Here is a 21107-nt window from a genome sequence, read left to right as displayed (position 1 = left end):
CTGGATCGGCATGAAGGTGACCGTCTCCGAGATCGGGATCAGGAGCGGGACCTGGATCGCCTTCTATCCCGTCTGTCAGGGGAAGGAGGCCGTATCATGGCCGGCTTGCCCACTGACTGCACAGCCCGCACCGGCGGTGCCAGGGGCCGGAGGCTTGGTGCCTCTGTTAGCTCTATGAGCTCCCTCGCCGTCGAGAACGTCTCGGGCGTGGACGGGAGAGGCAGCTCGACCACGGTTTGCACCGGGGAGCACGGAGGTACCGGACTCAACGGCCCTGTTGGCGCCGGAGTCGACGGTACCGCGCACGGTCCGTGCGCTGTCGAGGTCGGTATCGAAGGGGCCGACACTGGCTGCTGGACAGGCGGTCTCGATACAGCAGTCTTCCCAGACTTTGGCTGCGGCTTCCGTTTCCCGGATGGTGCCGGGAACGGTGCCGGGGCTTCGGTGCCGGCTGCTTCTTAAGAGTCTCGGTACCGGACCGGTCGGGGACCGCTGGAGCGCTCTGTGCCGAGGACGACGGCGGAGCTGATGGTGTCGGCACTGCAGGGGTAAGCGCCGATTCCATTAGGAGCTGCCTTAATCTAATGTCCCGCTCCTTTTTCGTTCTAGGCTTGAACGATCTGCAAATAGGGCATTTATCTGGTCGATGGGCCTCACCAAGACAGTGCAGGCAGGAGTCGTGAGGGTCCCCAATCGGCATGTGCCGCTGGCAAGCCGCACAGGGCTTAAACCCCGGTGTCTTGGGCATACGCCCGCACCGGACGGGAAAAGAGGGGCTAAGCCCCCCTAATTCCCCTTAATCTACCTAATAACTTACTTAACTAACTATTTTAACAACTATATACACTAACTACAAAACTAGAACCAAGGTGAGCTAGGGATGTGGAGGACAAACGAGCACTCCACTGTTCCAACTGGCCGTCACGGGCGGGAAGAAGGAACTGAGGAGCGGACGGGCCGGCTGGGGTATATATCTAGCGCTATAGCGGCGCCACTCCAGGGGGCGCCCAGCCGGCCCGCCGGTGTTGCTAGGGTAAAAGTCTTCCGAAGAGCCGTGCACGCGCAGCGCGCACACCTAACTGGAATGCATAGGAGCAATCACTCGAAGAAGAATTGCCTAGACCTAAACCCATGGCTCAACATTTTTTTCATTAGAGGCCCTATGAACCATCACACACAAGGCAGAAGGTTCAAAGGACCTAGTTCCCTGCACCTTCAGCAACAGGCTTGGCATCTAATCTCAACCCCCAGTGAGGCACTATTTTTGAAGGGACCTTGAAAGCTGCAAGCTGCTAAGCCCAACATTGCCCAATCTTCACATGCCATTTGGAGGTCATCTAGCATTCTTTCTCAACACCTGGAGTGCAATAACAATAGACTAGTGGGTGCTGAATATCATCCATTCTGACTATAGAGTTTGCATCCATATCTCTTCCACAAGCCCCTTCCCCTTCTCCCTTTGGGGATCACTCTCACAAGACAATTCTCAAGCAAGAGGTGGACTCCCTATTAGAGCAAGGAGTGATAGAACATGCCCCCCCCCATCAATACTAAGTGAGCAGCTTTTCCTTGACATATTTCCTTATACACAAAAAGAAGGGCAGAGGGAGACCAATTCTCAACCTCCACAACCTCAACCACTTAATTCGCAAATTCAAGTTTCATATGGTCACACTGGCCTCTATAATACCATCCCTAGAAAAGGACACGTAGTTTACAGCTCTGGATACTTTCATGTAGATATTCATCCTGCTCACAGATGCCTCGTCAGATGCATGGTGGGCTCCAATAATTTTCAGTACAGAATACTCCCTTTCAGCATGGCAACCACCTCCAGAGTCTTCACCAAAGTATTCTCGATAGTGGCAACTCATGACAGACACCTCAATCTCTTTGTATTCCCCTGCCTTGACAACTGGCTTCTTGTTGCTAAGTCATGCCAGAAGGCCCATGCATCGACTCTAATGATGCTACACCTCCTCTCTTCCCTGGGGGGCGGTCAGTCTAAATGCCGAAAAATCTGTTCTCCCCCCACAGTCTCTGGACTTCATCAGGGCCACCCTGGATGTGGTCCCTGCAAGGGTATGTGTGCCCACAGACAGATTTCAGACTCCATTGTCATTGCCTTCAAGCCTGGCTTCAGTCATTATACTCTCCAAACTACCACCCGATGAACTTCATGGTAACAATTCCTGCCAAGGCGGCTTCTTCCCTATTGTGGTGAACAAATCCTCGACAGGTATGTGTGGGCATCTCCTGTTTTCCCTCCTCACCAGACAGCACCATTACCACAGGCACATCTCTTTCAATTAGGGAGCCTATGTGCTCAGCCATACAACACATGGTACCTGGGCACCCTGAGAGTCCAGGATGCACATCAGCATTCTGGAGTTATGAGCAATCCAGAAGGCATGCAAGGCTTTTCTTCTGTTCATCTGCGCTCCCCACATCCTGATACTGTCGAACAACATGGCGACCTTTTTCTACATCAACAATCAGGGAGGAGTGAGATCTGTCTCCCTGTGTGCAGAAGCAGTCAGCTTGTGGAACTTGTGCATCAGCAACCACCTACCATCCCAGAAAATGAAATACACTCAGACTCCTTCAGCAGGCATTTTTCAGCCAACCATGAGTGGGAAATCCATGCCTCAGTACTATGCAATATCTTTAATCTATGGGGAACCCCAACCAGGGATCTGTTCGCCTCCATAACATCACATACTGCTCAAGAGGAGTCCTAGGTTACCACTCCCAAGGTGATGCTCTATTTCTTCCTTGGTCAGATCACCTGAACCATGCATTCTCTCCACTAATGCTTCTGACAAGAGTTCTATGCAAAATCCAGCAGGACAGGGAACAGATTATCCTGATTGCCCCTTACTGGCCCAGACAGTTTTGGTACCTGGATCTCCTGTGCATGTCATCCTGACTACCAATCGCCCTCCCAACATTTTCTGAGCTTCTGACCCATGGCAAGATCAAGCAACCCCGATCCATATTCACTTCACCTCAGGGCTTGGTTTTTGGATGGGCATCATCCTTAGAACACTCATGTTCCACAGCCAACGAGGCATACTTTCTAATAGAAGGAAGGATTCCACTAGACAGTGTTACCTGGCTAAGTGGAGATATTTTTCTTCTTGCGAGCATCAAAGGACCATTTTCTCCCCCCAGAAAATGCAGATATCCCTCTCATTTTAGACTATATCCTTTCTCTAAAGACATCAGGCCTATTCATCAGCTCCTTATGAGTCCACCTGGCAGTGATTAGTGCATGCCATCCTCCTTCCTAGGGTTACCCAGTCTTCACTCACCCACTGATCACCAGATTTTGGAAAGGCCTAATTAGAACCTTTCCACCTATTCACAAGCCTGCCCCTCAGTAGGACTTGAATCTTGTTCTCTCAGCACTCACAAGGCCATCCTTTGAACCTCTAGCTTCCTGCTCCATGTCCCTTCTCTCCATTAAGCCATCACCTCAGCCAGAAGGGTTGATGAGCTTTGATTGATGATGGCAGATCCTCCTTACACTGTATTCCATAAAGATAAAGTTTTGTTACATTTACACTCTGAATTCGCCCCCAAAGTTCTTTTGGAATTTCACTTGAACCAATCAATTCACTTATCTGTGTTCTTTCCTAAATCACACACTTCCTCAGAGCAACAGAGACACCATGCCCTTGATGTCTGGCAAGCTTTGGCCTTTAACCTACACAAAACAAGACCAATCAGGAAGTCTCAGAAACTATTCATCACTGTAACAAAAAGAATCTGGGATAAGCAACCTCTACCCAGAGGATCTCCAAATGGATCTCTGGCTGCATTCTATTCTATCAACTGTTGAACCTTCCCTCTTGTGTTGTCCTCCTCCCAGAGTAAGAGCTCAATCTATGAGAGCACAAGCAGTGACTATAGCATCGCTTCAAGAGATATCCCTCCTTGATATCTATAAAACAGCTGTGTGGGGCCCCATTCACACCTTTGCGAGAGACTGTGCCATAGTCTCAGGGTACGTCCATACTACCCGCCCGGGTCGGCGGGTAGCGATCGATTTCTCGGAGTTCGATATATCACGTCTCATCTAGACGCGATATATCGAACTCCGAACGCGCTCCCGTCGACTCCGGAACTCCACCACCGCGAACGGTGGTGGCGGAGTCGACGGGGGAGCCGCGGACTTCGATCCCGTGCCTTGAGGACGGGTAAGTACTTCGAACTAAGGTACTTCGAGTTCAGCTACGCTATTCGCGTAGCTGAACTTGCGTATCTTAGTTCGAACCCCCCTCCCCCCAGTGTAGACCAGGCCTAAGACTCCTCTGCTGATGCCTCCTTTGGAACTGCTGTCCTTCACTCAGCCCTATCGTCTGTATCCCTCGTATCCTCCTACTACTTCATTACTGCTTAATTACCCACAGTGGAATACAATAGGGATCATCACTCGAAGAAGGGGAGGTTACTCACTAGTAACTGGAGATTCTTTGAGATGCGCAGTCCCTATCTGTATGCCACTACCTGCCCTTCTCCTACTCTGCTTTGGATCGCCTCTTGAATCGCGGTGGAGAAGGAACTGGAGAGATGGTCGATCGGTCCCACCCTTATCCCCTTTGTAGAAAGTACAAGGTGAACGTGGGCAGACCAGTGGACACTACTTTCAAATTCTCTGGCTCCGGGTGCATAGTGCATATAAGTAACCCATAGCAGAATACAGATAGGGGCCACAGATCTTTACTTACCCGTAACTGGAGGTTATTAATCTCCCCTTTTGTGATTTAGATTTCCAGCCTTGAATCTCAGTGCCATCTTCCAGAAACTGATGAGCATTAGGCAGAAATTGGAAATTTTCATGTTGTTAAATCTAAATTCAGGACTCTTGGTTCTGATAAAACTTTCACTCTGTATTAAGAGCTTATTGCAGCAGCAAAAAACAAAAAAACTCACCTTTGACTAATATAGTGACAGTGCAGTGTCTCAGTTGAAGGAGAGAGAAGACATCTGAAAGATGTGTTTGGGATTATATGCCATTTGTTCATTTATCTGCATTCAAATGTTAATGACATACTAGAGATTAATGACTTAATTGTCATCGCTAAATATCTTGTAATGGAGACTTCCACAGGATTCTTTTTTTCCTGCAGGAAACGACAACTTTTTAACTTATCATGACAAAGCTTAGGTAATGGCGCAAACTTAGTATTTAGTAAGTGCCAGTTGCTTGTAAATATTGAGAAACTGGGAATTCTGACTAAGCTATCTGTAATGTTAGACAAATAACTAGGAATGCTGAAAGTAGCCCAAGCTTTCAGTTTTTCTTTCAGAAAAACTTTACGAAATACCCTTTTCTCAAATACGGGGTCCTGTAACCCTGAACAGAATGTAGCAGAGCTGCCAGTGCAAAGCCTTCGCTTTCTTTTTCATTGAGCCAAGGATTTCTGTATACATGATGATCCTGTATGTGCACTAACATATCCTTTTAGCAGAGGTCTAACTGTAGCCTCTTCCCACAAAGCAGTGAGGGTCAAACAAATGTAGTTTCATGGGGTGGCCATCTATCTCAATACCTAAGTGGACGATTGCCTAGATTTAAAGCCAGGGAATTATAGCTGTGTTTTTTCTTTCTCTGGTGGATCATGTGGAGGACTGGGAACCAGAAACTCTTCCACTCTGCACTGACTTCACTCAGGCCTGGTTTACACTTGAGTTAGGTTGACATAGCTACATAGGTCAGGGATGTGAAAAATCCACACTGCCAGGGGCGGCTCTACAAATTTGGCCGCCCCAAGCAGTCATGCCTGGGAGGCGCCCCCGAGCCGCGGGACAGCAGACCTGCCGCGGGCATGACTGCGGAGGGTCCGCTGGTCGCGCGGCTCGGCTGGACCTCCCGCAGCTGCGGGCGGTTCGCTGGTCCGGTGGCTCCCGTTGACCTGCCGCAGGCATGCCTGCGGGAGGTCCAGCCGAGCCGCGGGCCGAGCGTCCCCTCCACAGTCATGCCTGCGGCAGGTCCGCTGCTCCCGGGGCTCCGGTGGACCTCCTGCAGGCATGACTGCGGCAGGTCCACCGGCCCAGCCTGCCGCCCCCCCAGGAAAGGGCCGCCCCACGCGGGGGCTTGCCCCGCTGGGCTCTGGAGCCGGCCCTGCACACTGCTAACAGTATTGCTATTCCAACCTAACCCTCAGTGTAGACGTAGCTATGATGACTGATGAATTCTTCCATCAAGGTAGCTGGGAGGTGGTGTTCTACACAGACATAGGCTGTGTCTGCATTACAGAGTTGTGCCAGCATAGCTACGGTGACATAACTATGCTGGTGTAGTCTCCGTAATATAGACATACCCTTAAACTCTGCCTCCTTTTTTAAGGTTGTGTAGTAAAGAGTCACTTACTAAATGTCTGTAAAAGTGCTTTGAAAATGATTATAACTAAATAGTACATCCCTACATGTGCATACACAAATATCCCCCACATTTAATTCCTTTTAGCCCTGGCAGTTGTAGCTATATTCTTTTGTTTCAGTTAGACTTGTGCACGACAACCACACCATCTTTGCACCATACATTTACACAGCACTATAGTTTAGATTTGGCTTCTAAGGAGGAGCTCTGCTTCAGTCTCTGTCTTGCAGAATCAGTTTCTGAAGCAGGGGAGCCACACCCACGAAGGCCGGAAGGGGGATCATTCTAAAACGTTTTTATCTTTTGTGTGTTAAGCCTACTCTATTGACGCACTGACTTTTCAGTCATACTCTGGTTTTTGAGTTTGGTTAAATTTTTTTTTCTTGGGGTCTTCTTCCCGTCAATTCAGCATCTGACCAGAAGGTTACAGGTTACTTCTGAAAGTGATGGGCTAATACATTGGTTTGGTATGGGCAGGCAAAGCAAAGCTGCCACACCCAACTTAGCCAATGCCTGACTGGCAGCCTTCCTAAGCGGAGGCTGCCCCGTTGGATGTGGTTTGGTGACATGTACCTGTGTATTGGAGACTTCCTAAAATTAACAAACACTTGTGGTCCAAGCCAGACTTAAAGCCAGATCTGCACCCCAATAGTCTGATGTACCTATGTACATGTTACCATTAGGAATAACAGTAGCCATGATTGTGGATGCAGGCAGTTGTACTAAGATCAGGCATGCATTTTCTTTTCTTTGAGGGTGGGGTGGTCTCATAATTACTGGGTGAGGTTCTTTGGCCTGTGTTATGGAGGTCAGCCTAGATGATCTAATGATCTCTTCTGGCCTTAAGATCTATGAAATAATGCCAAGGCACTAAGATTTTGAAAAGCACTCTGCACTGACCTCAAACTGCCTCCGTTGAAGTCAGTGATAAAACTTCAGTTGATTTCAGTGGAAGCAGAGTTAACCCAACACTGAGCATTTATGAAAATCCATCCCTGAATTTCTAAAGACAGTAGATTGTTATAAATTGCTAAAATCTGCATGTAAATAGAAAGTAAATATAAAAATGGCTTCTATTCCTATGCTGCTGCTGTGGACATTGTGAAAATCTTGCATGTAGAGTAGTTACTTCATTAACTAAAGCCTCCTTTACCACATGAGAAAGAGGGATGATGCAGAGCTGTAAAATGGGATGGTAGATGGTCTTATACTGTAGTCATAAGACTGGGAGTCTGGAGTCTGGACACAGTGAATCTGTAGGCTCTGAGGCAAGTCGCATACGTTCTCTGTGCCTTTTGTTTTCCCATCTATAAAGTAGGGCTAATGCTTATCTGCCTTGCAGGTGGGGTGTAGGGCTCCATGTATTAATGGTCTTTAAAAAAATTGTCCTTGGATAGAATAAACTAAAGCTATATTAATTATATGACTTTTTATATTTCCATGTTACCTTTTTTGCTTCATTTAAACTTGATTAACAAGTGACACTTCTTTGCCCTTGAAATGCATTCAGCAGAGTGATATTCAGCTTCTACATTTGGACACTATTCAATTTGCAGTTCCCAAGGAGAACTGAATTAGGTTTTATTAGTAAATTGGGCCCATAACGTTGTAGCCAGGTTTTATTAGTTTATCACAGATCAGCATTAGCAAATTGTAAATCCCACTCACATGAACAAGGAAAAGGCCTTAAAGAGAGGCCCAGAACCAGTGAAGTTTCTGGAGTAAAAGGTATTTATCCTGGAAAAATACTCTAGTGTTAACATTAAAGTCAAATACATATTTAACATATTCTAGTATAAGATCGGCTGAGTGGGATCACGAGGCCGCACCAAGTTTGACACATTTTCATATTTCCTTAGGTCTGACTGGATATTGTAAATTTGTGACATTAACAGGTAGCCTGTTCCTAGAAGCACCAGCAAGGAACTTGGTCCATTGTTGGGATTCTGATTGTGTCTCGTGAAAGGTTAATGGAAAGACTCCAGTTGATTTCAGTGGATATTGAATTGTACTCAGTGCGACAATTCAGGCTATCTTGGATTTATGAAGGGGATCTTTCAGATGTGGCATCTAGTGTGATCTTGTTATATTGTCAATGTAGTAGGCTTCTGATTTAGATTTTAGAGCCTGTCTATGAAGCTAAAGTTAGTCATTGATAGAAATTGGTAGTAGTGCCCTGATCATGTTATAACACAGTTTGATCTCACCTGTATCGATAGGATCAAACCATGTTATTACAATGTGGATGTTTTTACAGACTTTTAAAGACCAGAGGCCTGATCCTACAAGAATCTTTGCATGAGTCAGTGGGGCTCCCCAAGGGCACAGGGATCTGACCATACAGAGCTCGTTGCAGGATCAGGTCCCCAGAACTGACTCTAGTTTGGTGCTATCCAAACAAGGAAGAACGAACTCAGTGGTGTCCTAATGCAGTGAAATTTCCTGTGTAGACAAGCACTTAGGAAAGGTCAGAAGGGGCCATTAGATAATCTAGTCTGACCTCAAAAGCACAGGTGCCACCTTATTACACAGTAAGACGCAGTCCTTGCCCTTAAGAGCTGATTCTCTAGAGAGAGGCAGTCAAAAGGTGGAAGGGGAAAGGGGCAAAGAGAAGTGAAGTAACTGATTCAAGGCTGTCTGGCGGGGCCTGGAATACAACCCAGGACTCCTGACGCCTAGTTCAGTGCCCTATCTGCTGGACTGCACTGTATGGCCCATAATTGTGCGGGGTCATATTGCAATTGTTTTATGTGTGTTTTGTTTATTACTCTGAATAATTTGAGTAGCACTGTAATAAATGAAATAGCTTGGTCATGAATATTGTAATTTGTATCTTTTCATCGAGATGCCGATTCCATTTGGGAAGAAACTTGTCATTGAGCTTTTAATCCATTTCAGCTCTTAGATCAATAGATTGTTTGGGCCAGTTATGACTTGTGGTGGCTCTTAACTTTTTTCAGTTACTTTTTATTCTACTGTATTCCACCTGCATTCTGACGGACTTAACCAATAAGATTTAGTTGGCTAATAATAATTTAAAAGAATATCAGAACACTGTAGCAGTAAGATCAAGTCCCTTGGAATGTCTTACAGCCCTCCCCAAATCTGGGTCTGTCTCTTTTGAAATGTAGCATTAATTAATTCCCACGTTCTGTCTGCTGCTCCTAGCCCTTCCAGATGTGCTGCAAGGAATAGACTGGCTCCTGGGTTACAAGCCATCTGGGTTCTGTAAACTGATTTGCACTTACATGAAACAATAAGTGAACAGAATGTGGAAGAGTTATTAAAGCAAATGTACATTGCCTATAAATCTCCAAGGAAAATATTAAAATGTAGTAAATAAAACTGGAATGTGCAAATGAAGACCTGCCTGGTTTTAATGAGTTTAGCTCTGACCTTCATTTTCACCAAAAGAAAATTTCTTAGTTTTATTTTTCTCCTTTTAAAAAAAAAATCAAACTGCTTACAGAAGTATCTGAGACAAAAACAAGGAAATATAATGTTCTAAACTTGACTAGTCCAAACCACTCGAGCTGCTGTGACAGCTCATAAAACTGAGAGTAGTTCTTAACTGGACTCTGTTTTACATTGCCAGAGTGAATTTTCCTAGCAGGAAGTAGCCAGAAGGTTTATTTAGTTTCCAGACTGTGGCTTTGATCTCTCTTTTCTGTCACTACTCAGGTTACATAGCCCTTTTTCACTGCAGTAAATCTGCAACAGTTAATGAGAATAAAATTTCCTCCTTCTCACTGATCACATGCTGTTAAATGCCAAACCACAGCCAGCAGCATATTTGCAGAACTCAGCTGCACTGTACAAAAACAGTACAATCAGTTTAATCTTGTTGTCTTTGTAATTCATTTTATTGAGCTTTCCTTTTTTAAGTGGCCTATTTTACCAAGACAAGTGGTTGCAAGGCCAGACCTGGAAGAAAGATTTAAAACTGTAATAAACTGAAGGGGGTTTTGGGTGTTATGTGCAAGCATGCTCACAGGTTTAAAAATTAAAACTTAGGCCTAAAAAGCCCAGCCTTTTTGTGCAGTAAATTAGTGGGATATTTCTTCAAGGTTACAGCGCATGATATTCAAATTCACATATCAAATTAATTATATTTCAGTTTTTGACAGAATTTTATTGGTAGTAAAATTTTACTACTGGAGTTTGTTTTGCCAACCTTGAGGTATTCAAATGTGAGCCAGGCCCCCAAGATAGTGATATTAGTTTTTAGATACCATGAGATTTTTTAAATTAATTCAGATTTATTTGTCTTCTGGGATTCCTATTTTCAAGGCTTTCTGCACAATCATGAGAATGAGAAATTTTTTTATTTAAAGCTGAGATTCCTGCATAATAAAGATCCAGGGCCCTGGAGTCCAGAAATCCATGTGTGCACATCTCATCCTTGATACGTTCCCTTAAAACACATTCAGAATATGGAGAACTTCTGGATGAGCAAAGATTGGTGTCAATTATTCATTTAAACTACACTAAAATTTTGGATGACTTGGGTCAGACTTTGTTGGAGCCCGCCCTGGTGTGTAGCCAGTAGGGTGACCAGATGTCCCGATGTTATAGGGACAGTCCCGATTTTGGTTTTTTTTTTCCTTATATAGGCTCCTATTACCCTCTACCCCCGTCCCAGTTTTTCATACTTGCTGTCTGGTCACCCTAGTAGCCAGTAGAATTTGGCCCATGATCTGTATGATCAATAACATTCTCATAGTATTTGCTGCATGCTCCAAATACTGAATACTACAAATCCCATGGTAATGGTTACGTAAAGAAAGCAGTTTTTAAAGCTCTTCTTCACATGCAGTGTAAGTCAAAGTACTGTTTATTTCAGCATTTTTCTGGGCTTTTGATTGTCTTCCAGTCTTTTCATGCCATGTTTTGTCATGCTGTAGCAGGGCTCCTGTGATATGAAAGACTAATCGTGATGTACTGGTTAGCTAGCAAGGAGCCCCTGGCACCAGGCTGCCAGCTCCTTGGTGCTGACAACTGGGGACAACACTGTTATGTAGGGACATGATGGCATTATTCTCTTAGGGAGCCATTTTCAAAACATATCTGGGGAGAATTGCTTTTTTCCTCCACTCACTTTTCAGCATAGCTCTGATCCTGAGGCATCAGCTGTGTCTGGTCCCTAGGAGTTGCAGTAGATGTGTAAATGAGATGGGAGTTCAGAATACAGCAACTGCACAACAGGAGTAGCTTCCTGACAGTGAAAATTGCATTCCCAGAACCTTTCCTACCAAGAGCACATCTTGCTCAGGGTATCTTGTGAATAATCCAGCACATGTGGTGAGAAGCATGTGGAAAATGGAAGAACTAGTCAAAAGTAAAACTTTGAATTTAAAAACTTGAGCCAGATTCCGTGTTCTACCCAACAGCATAGTTCCACTAATATCCAGGGAGCTACACTCATTTACACCAGCTGAGGATCTCACCCTTTGTTTCCCTGAGGCTGCCATACTGAGTATAAAACTGCCATTAGTGTAGTCCATTGACATGGTCAAACCAGCTGTAATACTAGTTTAATATTGGGATATGAACTTCACCTATTTTCAGTATTGATATAAAATATTTTGGCCTATCTTTAGCCGTTTTGGAGAACTCCTCCCTTGCTTCTCATGTTTTTTGTCCCACTGTTTTATTAGTTTTAGAAATGGATACCTCTGCTTGGTGGGATGACAGCTCTCGGAGCCAACTGGAAGGGGAGCATTTTCTGTGGAGTGGAGCTCAGACTTGAAAGTCAGAGCTCTTGGATTCTGTTATAGCTTTGACTCAGTTTGTGACCTTTGTAGATCATTTAGCTTCTGAACCACTTTCCCAGTCTGTAAAATGGGTGTAATGCTCACTTACCACAAGTGGGAAACTGTGAGGCTTGTGAAGTAATTTTTGTAAAATACTTTTGTAATCCTCAAATGAAAGTGGTTGTAGATTTGCTCAGGCATTATTGTGCTTGGTGCCAGATTACTCTGTGTATTTATCAAATATTTGTGAATACATTGGTTCTTTTGAATTTTGTTGACTGTTCTTTTGCATGGCGGTAAATTGTTGTTGTTTAGTCTTTCTGGTGTTTAAAAACATTACAGCAGAATCAGATTGGGGTTTCAAATCTACGTTGGGTTGATCTATTTTAGATACCATATTTTCCGGCGTATAAGATGACTTTTTAAACTAAAAAACAACCCCCAAAAATCGGGGGTTGTCTTATACGCCGGGTATAAACAGGCTTCGGCTGAGCCAATCCTGGGAGGCGTCTCTCTGGTGTATGCCTTTAATGCATACAAAGCCTGCTCAGATTGGCAAAGGTTGTAATAGCCTGCCTCTCTGACTCAGCCAATCCGAGCAGGCTTAATAGATGACACCGCTCCCCTAAACGCTCCGCCCTCCTTCTCCTCCCCTTCCCCGGCTTCCCGCGAATCAAATGTTCACGGGAAGCCTGAAAAAAGGAGCAGGCAGGTAAGCCGGGCGTGTGGGGGAGGGGGCAGGACGGCTTACCTGCGGCGCCGGTCCCGGTGTCGGCCCGGGGAGCCGGGCCCCGCGGCTGCGGCGCTGGTCCCGGTGTCGGCCCGGGGAGCCGGGCCCCGCGGCTGCGGCGCTGGTCCCGGTGTCGGCCCGGGGAGCCGGGCCCCGCGGCTGCGGCGCCGGTCTCGGTGTCGGCCCGGGGAGCCGGGCCCTGCGGCTGCGGCGTCGGCCGGGCCCGGGGAGCCGGGCCCCGCGGCTGCGGCTGCAGCTCCGGTGTCGGCCGGGCCCGGGGAGTCGGGCCCCGCGGCTGCGGCTCCGACCCTGGCCCCCGGCAGGGGTAAGAGGCCAGGGCCAGGGCTGGGACTGGGGCGGGGGAGGAGGGGTTGGATCGGGCAGAGGTTCTGGGGGGGCAGACAGGGGATGGGGAAGGGGGGGTTGGGTAGGCGCCGCGTGGGAGTTCCTGGGGTCTGTTGGGATGGTGGTGGATGGAGTCAGGGCAGTCAGGGGACAGGGAGCGGGGCAAGTTTGGCAGGGGGTGGGGTCCTGGGGGGGGAGTTAGGGTTGGGGGTCTTGGGAAGGAGTGGTCAGGGGACAAGGAGCAGGGCAGGGGGGGTTATGGGTTGTGGTTTCTGAGGGGGGGCAGGATGTGGGTGGGGGGTGTACTCACTGGACGGTTCCCTACCGGGTCTTTGGTGGTGGGTCCTTCAGCCTCGGAAGGGGGGGTAGTCTTATACGGCGAGTATAGGCCAAAACCTATATTTTAAGTGGAAAATTAGGGGGTCGTCTTATACGCCCAGTCGTCTTATATGCCAGAAAATATGGTACTTATAGTAATGGAGAGACCATAGTATCCGAGCACCTCACAGGCCTTGTCTACATTGGCAAGTTTCTGCGCAGTAAAGCAGGTTTCTGCATTGTAACTCCTGAGGTGTACACACTGCCAACCCACTTAGTGTGCAGAAACTGCACAGTTGCAGTGCTGCGTAAAAAAAAAAAAAAAAAAAAAAGCACCCCGACGAGAGGTGTAGAGCTTTCTGTGCCGGAGCTACAGCACCACAGTGCTAGTGTAGACACCATGGTAGATTACAGCGCTGCTATTGGTCTCCAGGAGGTGTCCCACAATGCCTGTTCTTGCCTCTCTAGTCATTGGTTTGAACTCTACTGCCCTGTCATCCCCACCCCATACATTCCTTGGGAATTTTGAAAGTCCCCTTCCTGTTTGTTTGATGACACGTGCACTGGTCTTAGTGCATCTTTCCAGGTGGCCATGCCTGCTCCACACACTAGGTGAACCCCCGCTTGGAGCAATGCCAAGTTGCTGACCTCATTAGCATTTGTGGAGAGGAGGCTGTCCAGTCCCAGCTGTGCTCCAGCTGTAGGAATTATGATACCTACAGACAGATTTCATGATGCATCACAGAAAGGGGCCATGACTGGGACACACTGCAGTGCAGGGTCACAGTGAAGGAGCTGCGGAACGCCTACCACAAGGCACGGGAGGCAAATCGCCACTCCAGTGCTGCACCCACGAACTGCTGATTCTGCAAAGAGCTGGACGTGATAACTTAGTGGCGACTCCACCTCCATTGTCAAGTCCTTTGTGGATACTTCATTGGCTCACGTGCCAGTCGAGAGTGGACTGAGCCAGGATGAGGAAATCTTGGACGAGGCTGTGGAGAGGGAGGGGGATTCAGAGGCAGAGGACAACTCGGAGGCCAGAGAGACATGCAGCCAGGAGCTCTTCTCTACCCTGGAGGAGGCTAGCCAGACACAGCTGTCGGATCTTGGTGAAGCGCAAACAGGAGAGGAGGCCCCTGGTAAGTGGCTTTGATTTTGTGACTTGCTGAAGCAAGTTGTTGGGGGCAGGAGGGTTGCAGAAGGTAGGCTTGTGTCTGTATGATGAACATACCACCACATGCCTAGTCTGAGCAGTGGAACAGGGTGTTGATTGACTCCCTCACTTCACAGGAATCTGCCTCAGAGATCTCCAGGAAACTCTCATGATGATACTGGGCAATCCGCTGCTGTAGGTTCTTTGGCAGAGCTGCTTTGTTTCTTGCCCCATTAAGGGAACTTTCCCGCGCCACCCTGTCGTCCCTGGGGGTGGGGGACCATTGCTGCACACAAGCGAGCTGCATAGCGGCCCTGGCGGAAGCCACAGTCTTGGAGAAGACCCTCCCGTGATTCCCTGCTCACCCTCAGCAGTGAGATATCTTCCATAATGAACACAGCCTGTGGAAAATGTGGGGACAGGAATGATTATAAGGCCCCCCCTTACAGTGCTGGCTCTCCCCAAGACCCACGTGCCCAGTGTACAGTAAGGTCTGGGAACACTGATTTCCCCAGCCCCTGTGGCTACTCACCATTTTGGGGGTCTTGTGGCTCATGTGTGGTTGCCTGGGGTCAGCCAGTTAGTGACAGGTATGTGAATAGTGGCTGTGTTTAAAATCACTGAATCAGTGGTCTGTGTGTTGCTAACAATACTGCTTCTGTAAGATGTTGCGTTTTGGCTTCACAGATATGACCTTGGGAGCCCAGCCTCCCTCTTTGTTATCGCCGGCTGAACGGCTGCACAGAATTTGAAAGCAGCCATGAAGAATTAAGGACAACTTTCTGCTTGAGGTCATGATGCACTCCGCGGCCGAAAAACAGGAATTGAAGGAGTGGCAGGACAGCAAAAAGAGGGACCAAAAGGAGAACGCAGCATGCCAGAGCAAAGCCCCGGAGTGTCTCTTAAATGTTATGGAGCGCAAAGCGGACACACATGTTTTTTAATAAAAGAATTGTTTTGATTTGAAAGCCATCTTTAGTCTATTAATTGAAAGCAAACAGAGCCCTTTAAAGCAACAGGTAACTTTCTTAAACCTTCATAGTGCATCATCTTCACCAATCACAATCACCTCCTAGCATTAGAAGCAATGCACTCCCGAGCATAGCAACAAATATTAGTGGCTTTCAGCTTCAAATTGCTGCCTCAAGGCATCCCTGATGCTTATGGCCCCACGCTGCACCCCTCTAATAGCCCTTGTCTCTTCAAATTCAGCCTCAAGGCGCTGAGCCTCAATGGTCCACCCCTGAGTGAAGCTTTCACCCTTCCTTTCACAAATATTGTGGCACGTACAGCACGCAGCTATAAGCATAGGAATATTGTCATCAATCAGGTCCAACCTCCCATATAGGCAGTGCCAGCGGGCCTTTAAACGGCCAAAAGCACACTCAATAGTCATTCTGCACTTTTCTCAACCTGTTGCTAAACCACTCCTTGCCTCTGTCAAGGTGCCCCATGTATGGCTTCATAAGCCACGGCATTAAGGAGTAAGCGGAATCTCCCAGGATCACAGTAGGCGTTTTGACTTCCTCTATGGTGATATTCTGGCCCGGGAAGAAAGTTCCTGCTCGCAGTTTCCTGAACAGGCCAGTGTTCCAAAAGATGTGTGCGTCATTCACCCTTCCGGACCAGCCCACAGTGATCCGCAAGCGCCTGGAGAACCATAGAGAAATACCCCTGCCGATTAATGTGGCTAGGTGGTCTGGTGCCAGAATTGGAATAGCGACCAATTGGTAGCAGTCTAGAGTAGTCAGCTTCCACAGTGCAATCACCACGTGCCTTTCCAAAGGCAGGGCAGCTCTCATTCTCATGTGCTTGTGCCGCAGGGCTGGAGTGAGCTCATCACACAGTCCCATGAATGTGTCTTTCTTAATCAGAAAGTTCTGCAGCCACTGCTCGTCATCCCAGACGTGCATGATGATGTGATCCCACCACTCAGTGCTTGTTTCCTGAGTCCAAAAGCGGGATTCCACCGTGGTCAGCACCTCTGTGAATGCCACAAGCAATCTCGTGTCGTAGCTACTAGCCATGTGGCGAGATCAACGTTGCACTCCTCTTGCCTTTGTAGTTTAAGGAATAACTCCACTGCCACTCAAGACGTGTTAGTCAGCGATACTGGTCAACAGTGCGGGATCCATTCTTGCAGACCGAAGAGGCAGAGCGTGCAGTACACAAACAATTAAAGATGGCGCCAAATGTGGACGGGAGCACAGGGATCTCTGGGATGCGAAGCAGTGCATCACAAGGCATTGGGATAGGACCCAGGATGCCCTGTGACCCCCTCTACCTTCCCACAACTCTTAGCAGCAGCAGAAGAGGAGGAGGTGCTCTGTAGGGTAGGTGCCCATACTACACCGCTCCGAATACCGCTGCAAGTGTGAACACGTTATTGCGCCGGCACCTGACAGTGTGAACACACAACAAGGATTTCCCTTCAGCGCTCTCTGAGCGGCACTGTAACTTTGCCAGTGTAGCCATACCCACAGTCTTTAATGTATTTATCCTCATAGCACCCCTGTGTGGTAGGGAAAGTGCTGTTCTCTCCATTGTGCAGATGGGGGCACGTAGGCACAGAGAGTCTAATGACTTGCCCAAGGTCACTTGGAATCAGTATCAGAGCAGGGAATTGATACTGGGTCTCCCAAGTCCCAGGTTACCCCCTCGCTATTGAACCATCTTCCATCACTCAGCAGAGATAATAGGCTATGCTACTTTTCAACAAGACATACTGGGTTCTGAATTTTTAATTCAGAGCTTTTGTTTTAAGACCATTCGGTTGTGAAACATTTAAGAATCACTTCTCAGCAGTGAACTCTAGAGCTCTTTTTCCCCCTGGATACGTAGCTGGACTTGGATGTCGCAGACAATGCTCATTTTTCCACAGTTCTCAGATTTTGCTGTTGGCCTATAATTAAATGGCTGGAACAAGAGAATTTTGTTAAGATGCTCTTGGACTTTTTGCCAAATGGCATCTGGAAACTCCATTTTAATCCAGTGTTGTGAGAGCCGGACATATGGGCTCCTTGGGGTTAACCTGTTTTAATGAGTGACAGGAATAGGTTTGATAGGTTTCTCTGATGCGCCTCCTCCTTTCAAAGGTTAGTCAGCCAAATCTAATGGTCTCATACCTCCCACTCTACTCCACTGAAGTCAGTTGTTTTGCTTAGGGCATAAAGTCAGCCCTGTATTAGGTCAATACATGAAACTTAAGTCTGTGCTTTCTAAAGTGTGCCCAAGTGTGGAAGGGATTCTGTCACACGCTAAATAGCTTGGTGAGGTATTAGTTATGGGTTCTGTCTGGTTGCTTTACACAGCATCTTTCTCTTTTGTCTGATTTAACAATTAGGGCTGACGACATTAACCATATTTAAAGAAAGTTCATACCAAGTGCTGGGTCTGCTCTTCAAAGCCACATGATCAGGATTTTTAGTCTGTTGATTCTGCCTAATTATAAACCCTTCCCTCAATATCTTCCACCCTGAGTATGCAACTAAAAAGGGGCCCACAAAAAGCTGCCGAATATTCAATGCAATTCGTCCTTCTCTGAGAAAATAAATTAGCATAGTGTAATAAAATCTTTCTGGCTGGTGATAGTTCTTTATTAGAGCGATTTCCTACTGTCAGTTTGTGGATTTTTTTTTCTTTTTTCAGCAGGCAACACAATATAACGTTTCATTAATTAAAATGGCTCTTCTAGGGCCATTGTGACTAGCGTGGTGTCATTCATGGGCTCGTTACGTTCCCACAGGCACAGGTCTGCACTCTTTTCACTGGCAGCACAGGCATGATCTAATTAGGATTTGTTGTAGCTTGCCTTAGAGAAAAGGGGGAGAATAACAGGTAATGCTGCAGAGTTTTGTGTGAATCTGTGCCTGTCAATCAGGATTGCAGTACCACGAGAGAGCTAATTAAACATTTCTGTTTAATGGCCTGATCATTCACTTCCTCCAGTTGAGACTTCTCAACCATGCTCTGGCAGCTTGGCCCAAGAAGTCCAGCAGCTCACTGATGCTTTCAGAGCTGACAGGTTTCAGAGTAGCAGCTGTGTTAGTGTATATCCGCAAAAAGAACGTGAGTACTTGTGGCACCTTAGAGACTAACAAATTTATTTGAGCGTAAGCTTTCCTGGGCTACAGCCCACTTCATCAGATGCATAGAATGGAACATATAGTAAGAAATATATATACATACAGAGAACATGAAAAGGTGGAAGTAGCCAAACCAACTGTAAGAGGCTAATTAATTAAAATGAGGTATTATCAACAGGAGGAAAAAAACCTTTTGTAGTGATAATCAAGATGGCCCATTTTAGACAGTTGACAAGAAGGTGTGAGGATAATTAACATGGGGAAATAGATTCAAATTCATGTTCTCTGTATGTATATATATTTCTTACTATAGGTTCCATTCTATGCATCTGATGAAGTGGGCTAAAGCCCACGAAAGCTTACGCTCAAATAAATGTGTTATTCTCTAAGGTGCTACAAGTACTCCTGTTCTTTTTTCAGAACTGAGTGCAGTTTCACACAATCCCCATCAACACATGCATGCACACATTGCTACGACTGCTAACGTATGTCAGTTACATTACTGGTCTCTTTGATCCACTGTATTGTGTCCAGAAGGAGTTTTGATCTGGAAAATGGATGAACCGCATCTATGACTAGCTAAACTCCAGGCTGTCTGCTCGATCTTGTAACACTGGAGCAGTAATGTCAATTGAAGCTTTGGTCACTTGTTCGAGGTGGCGGGAACAGGGGTGTCTCATACCCCTGACTTCAGTGGGTAACACCAAAGTAGGGTGTGTGCAGAGGCTCTGATCACCTCCTCCACCATGGAACAGGTATTGTACTCTGGAGACTTGGAGAGTTACAACTTGTGGAGTCCCTAAGAGTGTACCAGAGAGGGGGTTTCTCGCCAGCAATTGGACAGGGTTGTGGCGTTTGGAATGTGTGTACGCTGGGGACCCACAATATTTGAGTGGGGTCCTCCAGACTCCTAGCTTACTGCTCCTTCAGGACCCCTGCTGCCACTGGTTAGCTGCCACCTCAGTGTGCTGCCTCTGAGGGAGGAGATAGGGGGCTGGTTAGTGTCATGTTATTGAAATCATCGGTGTTACACCAGCATAAAAGTGGTGAGTCAGGCCCAGGTTGAGCATCGGTGAGAAATCTGTAATAGACTTAATTCACTTCAGTGGGGAACACTGCAAGTTTGGGGGCAAAGTAGGAGTATAAGATGGGACTCTGCCCTGCCCCCAAAGTGAGTAGAGTCTAAGCCACACACATTTACATGGGGGACCTCCGTGAAATCTGGTGGCAGGGGAGGAGGGTAATGCTGCTTGAGTTTCTCTTCTACCTCCCTCACTACAGCCCTCTGTCCTACCCATTCATGCAGAAAAGTAGGAGAGATGATGTGGCTCCTTATTATAGGTGGGACTGATAGTGCAGCCTATTCTTATGGTTGCTTATCACTTCCCATTATAAGACCCTGTCTTCAGTGGCTTATAACTTTGCCAGAATTTCTCTTTGGGCCGAAATTTTCCATGCTGGGTGTCTGCCTCAGGCTGAATTTTTTTTTGAAAACTTCAGCCAAAATGATTGTCATTTTTGAGAACAAGACTAAATAAAAATGTTGTTTTGCCCATGTTAAAATAAATTCTGGTGACCTTTTCTTTAAAGAGCTCTAGCACCCCCATGCTTTGGAGCAGGGATTTCAAATTGGCAGTGTGGGGAAGCCCTTTGTGTCAGGGATATGCATTTTATTGTCCCTGTGAAAACCCACTCTAATCTGGCCAAGTTATAAACCTTTGAAAAATTACAAATGGTAATTGCAGTTCACACAAATTCAGTGTAGAGACTGGGACAGATTTTAACAGCTAAATTACCTGAAGAGTCTGTTCACATTGAGCATAGAATCATAGGACTGGAAGGGGCTTCGAGATGTCATCTAGTCCAGTCACCTGCACTCATGGCAGGACTTAGTATTATCCAGGCCATCCTTGATAGGTGTTTGTCTAACCTGCTCTTTAAAATCTCCAGTGATGGAGATTCCACCACCTTCCTAGACCATTTATTCCAGTGCTTAACCACACTGACAGGAAGTTTTCCTAATGTTCAACCTGAACCTCCCTTGCTGCAATTTAACCCCGTTGCTTCTTATCCTATTCTCCGAGGTTGAAGAGAACAATTTGTCTTCCTTCTTCTTGTAACAACCTTTTATATACTTGAAAACTGTTATCATGTCCCATGTCAGTCTTCTCCAAACTAAACAAACCCAATTTTTTTCAATCTTCCCTCTTAGGTCATGTTTTCTCTACCTTTAATCATTTTTGTTGCTCTTCTCTGGACTTTCTCCAATTTGTCCACATCTTTCCTGAAATGTGGTGCCCAGAACTGGACACAATACTCCAGTTGAGGCCTA

The 21107-nt window shown here is 46.7% G+C and overlaps 1 protein-coding gene across 4 annotated transcripts in view; it reads left to right on the top strand.

The window, feature by feature from the left end:
- Positions 1–21107, top strand: part of KIFAP3 (kinesin associated protein 3) — a 160103-nt gene that overhangs the window by 117410 nt on the left and 21586 nt on the right. Inside the window, exon 20 of one of the 4 annotated variants that reach the window (XM_045027724.1) lies at positions 12046–12185. The exons of the other annotated variants lie outside the window; for them this stretch is intronic. Coding sequence (XP_044883659.1) covers positions 12046–12079 — 34 coding nt within the window. The 3' untranslated portion in view covers positions 12080–12185. Of the gene's footprint in view, positions 1–12045; positions 12186–21107 lie in introns of those variants that run through there. 4 annotated transcript variants of the gene reach the window in all.

The sequence above is a fragment of the Mauremys mutica genome, chromosome 8 (genome assembly GCF_020497125.1).
Source record: "Mauremys mutica isolate MM-2020 ecotype Southern chromosome 8, ASM2049712v1, whole genome shotgun sequence".
NCBI lineage: Eukaryota > Metazoa > Chordata > Testudines > Geoemydidae > Mauremys > Mauremys mutica.
This window is presented reverse-complemented; position numbering and strand designations above follow the sequence as displayed.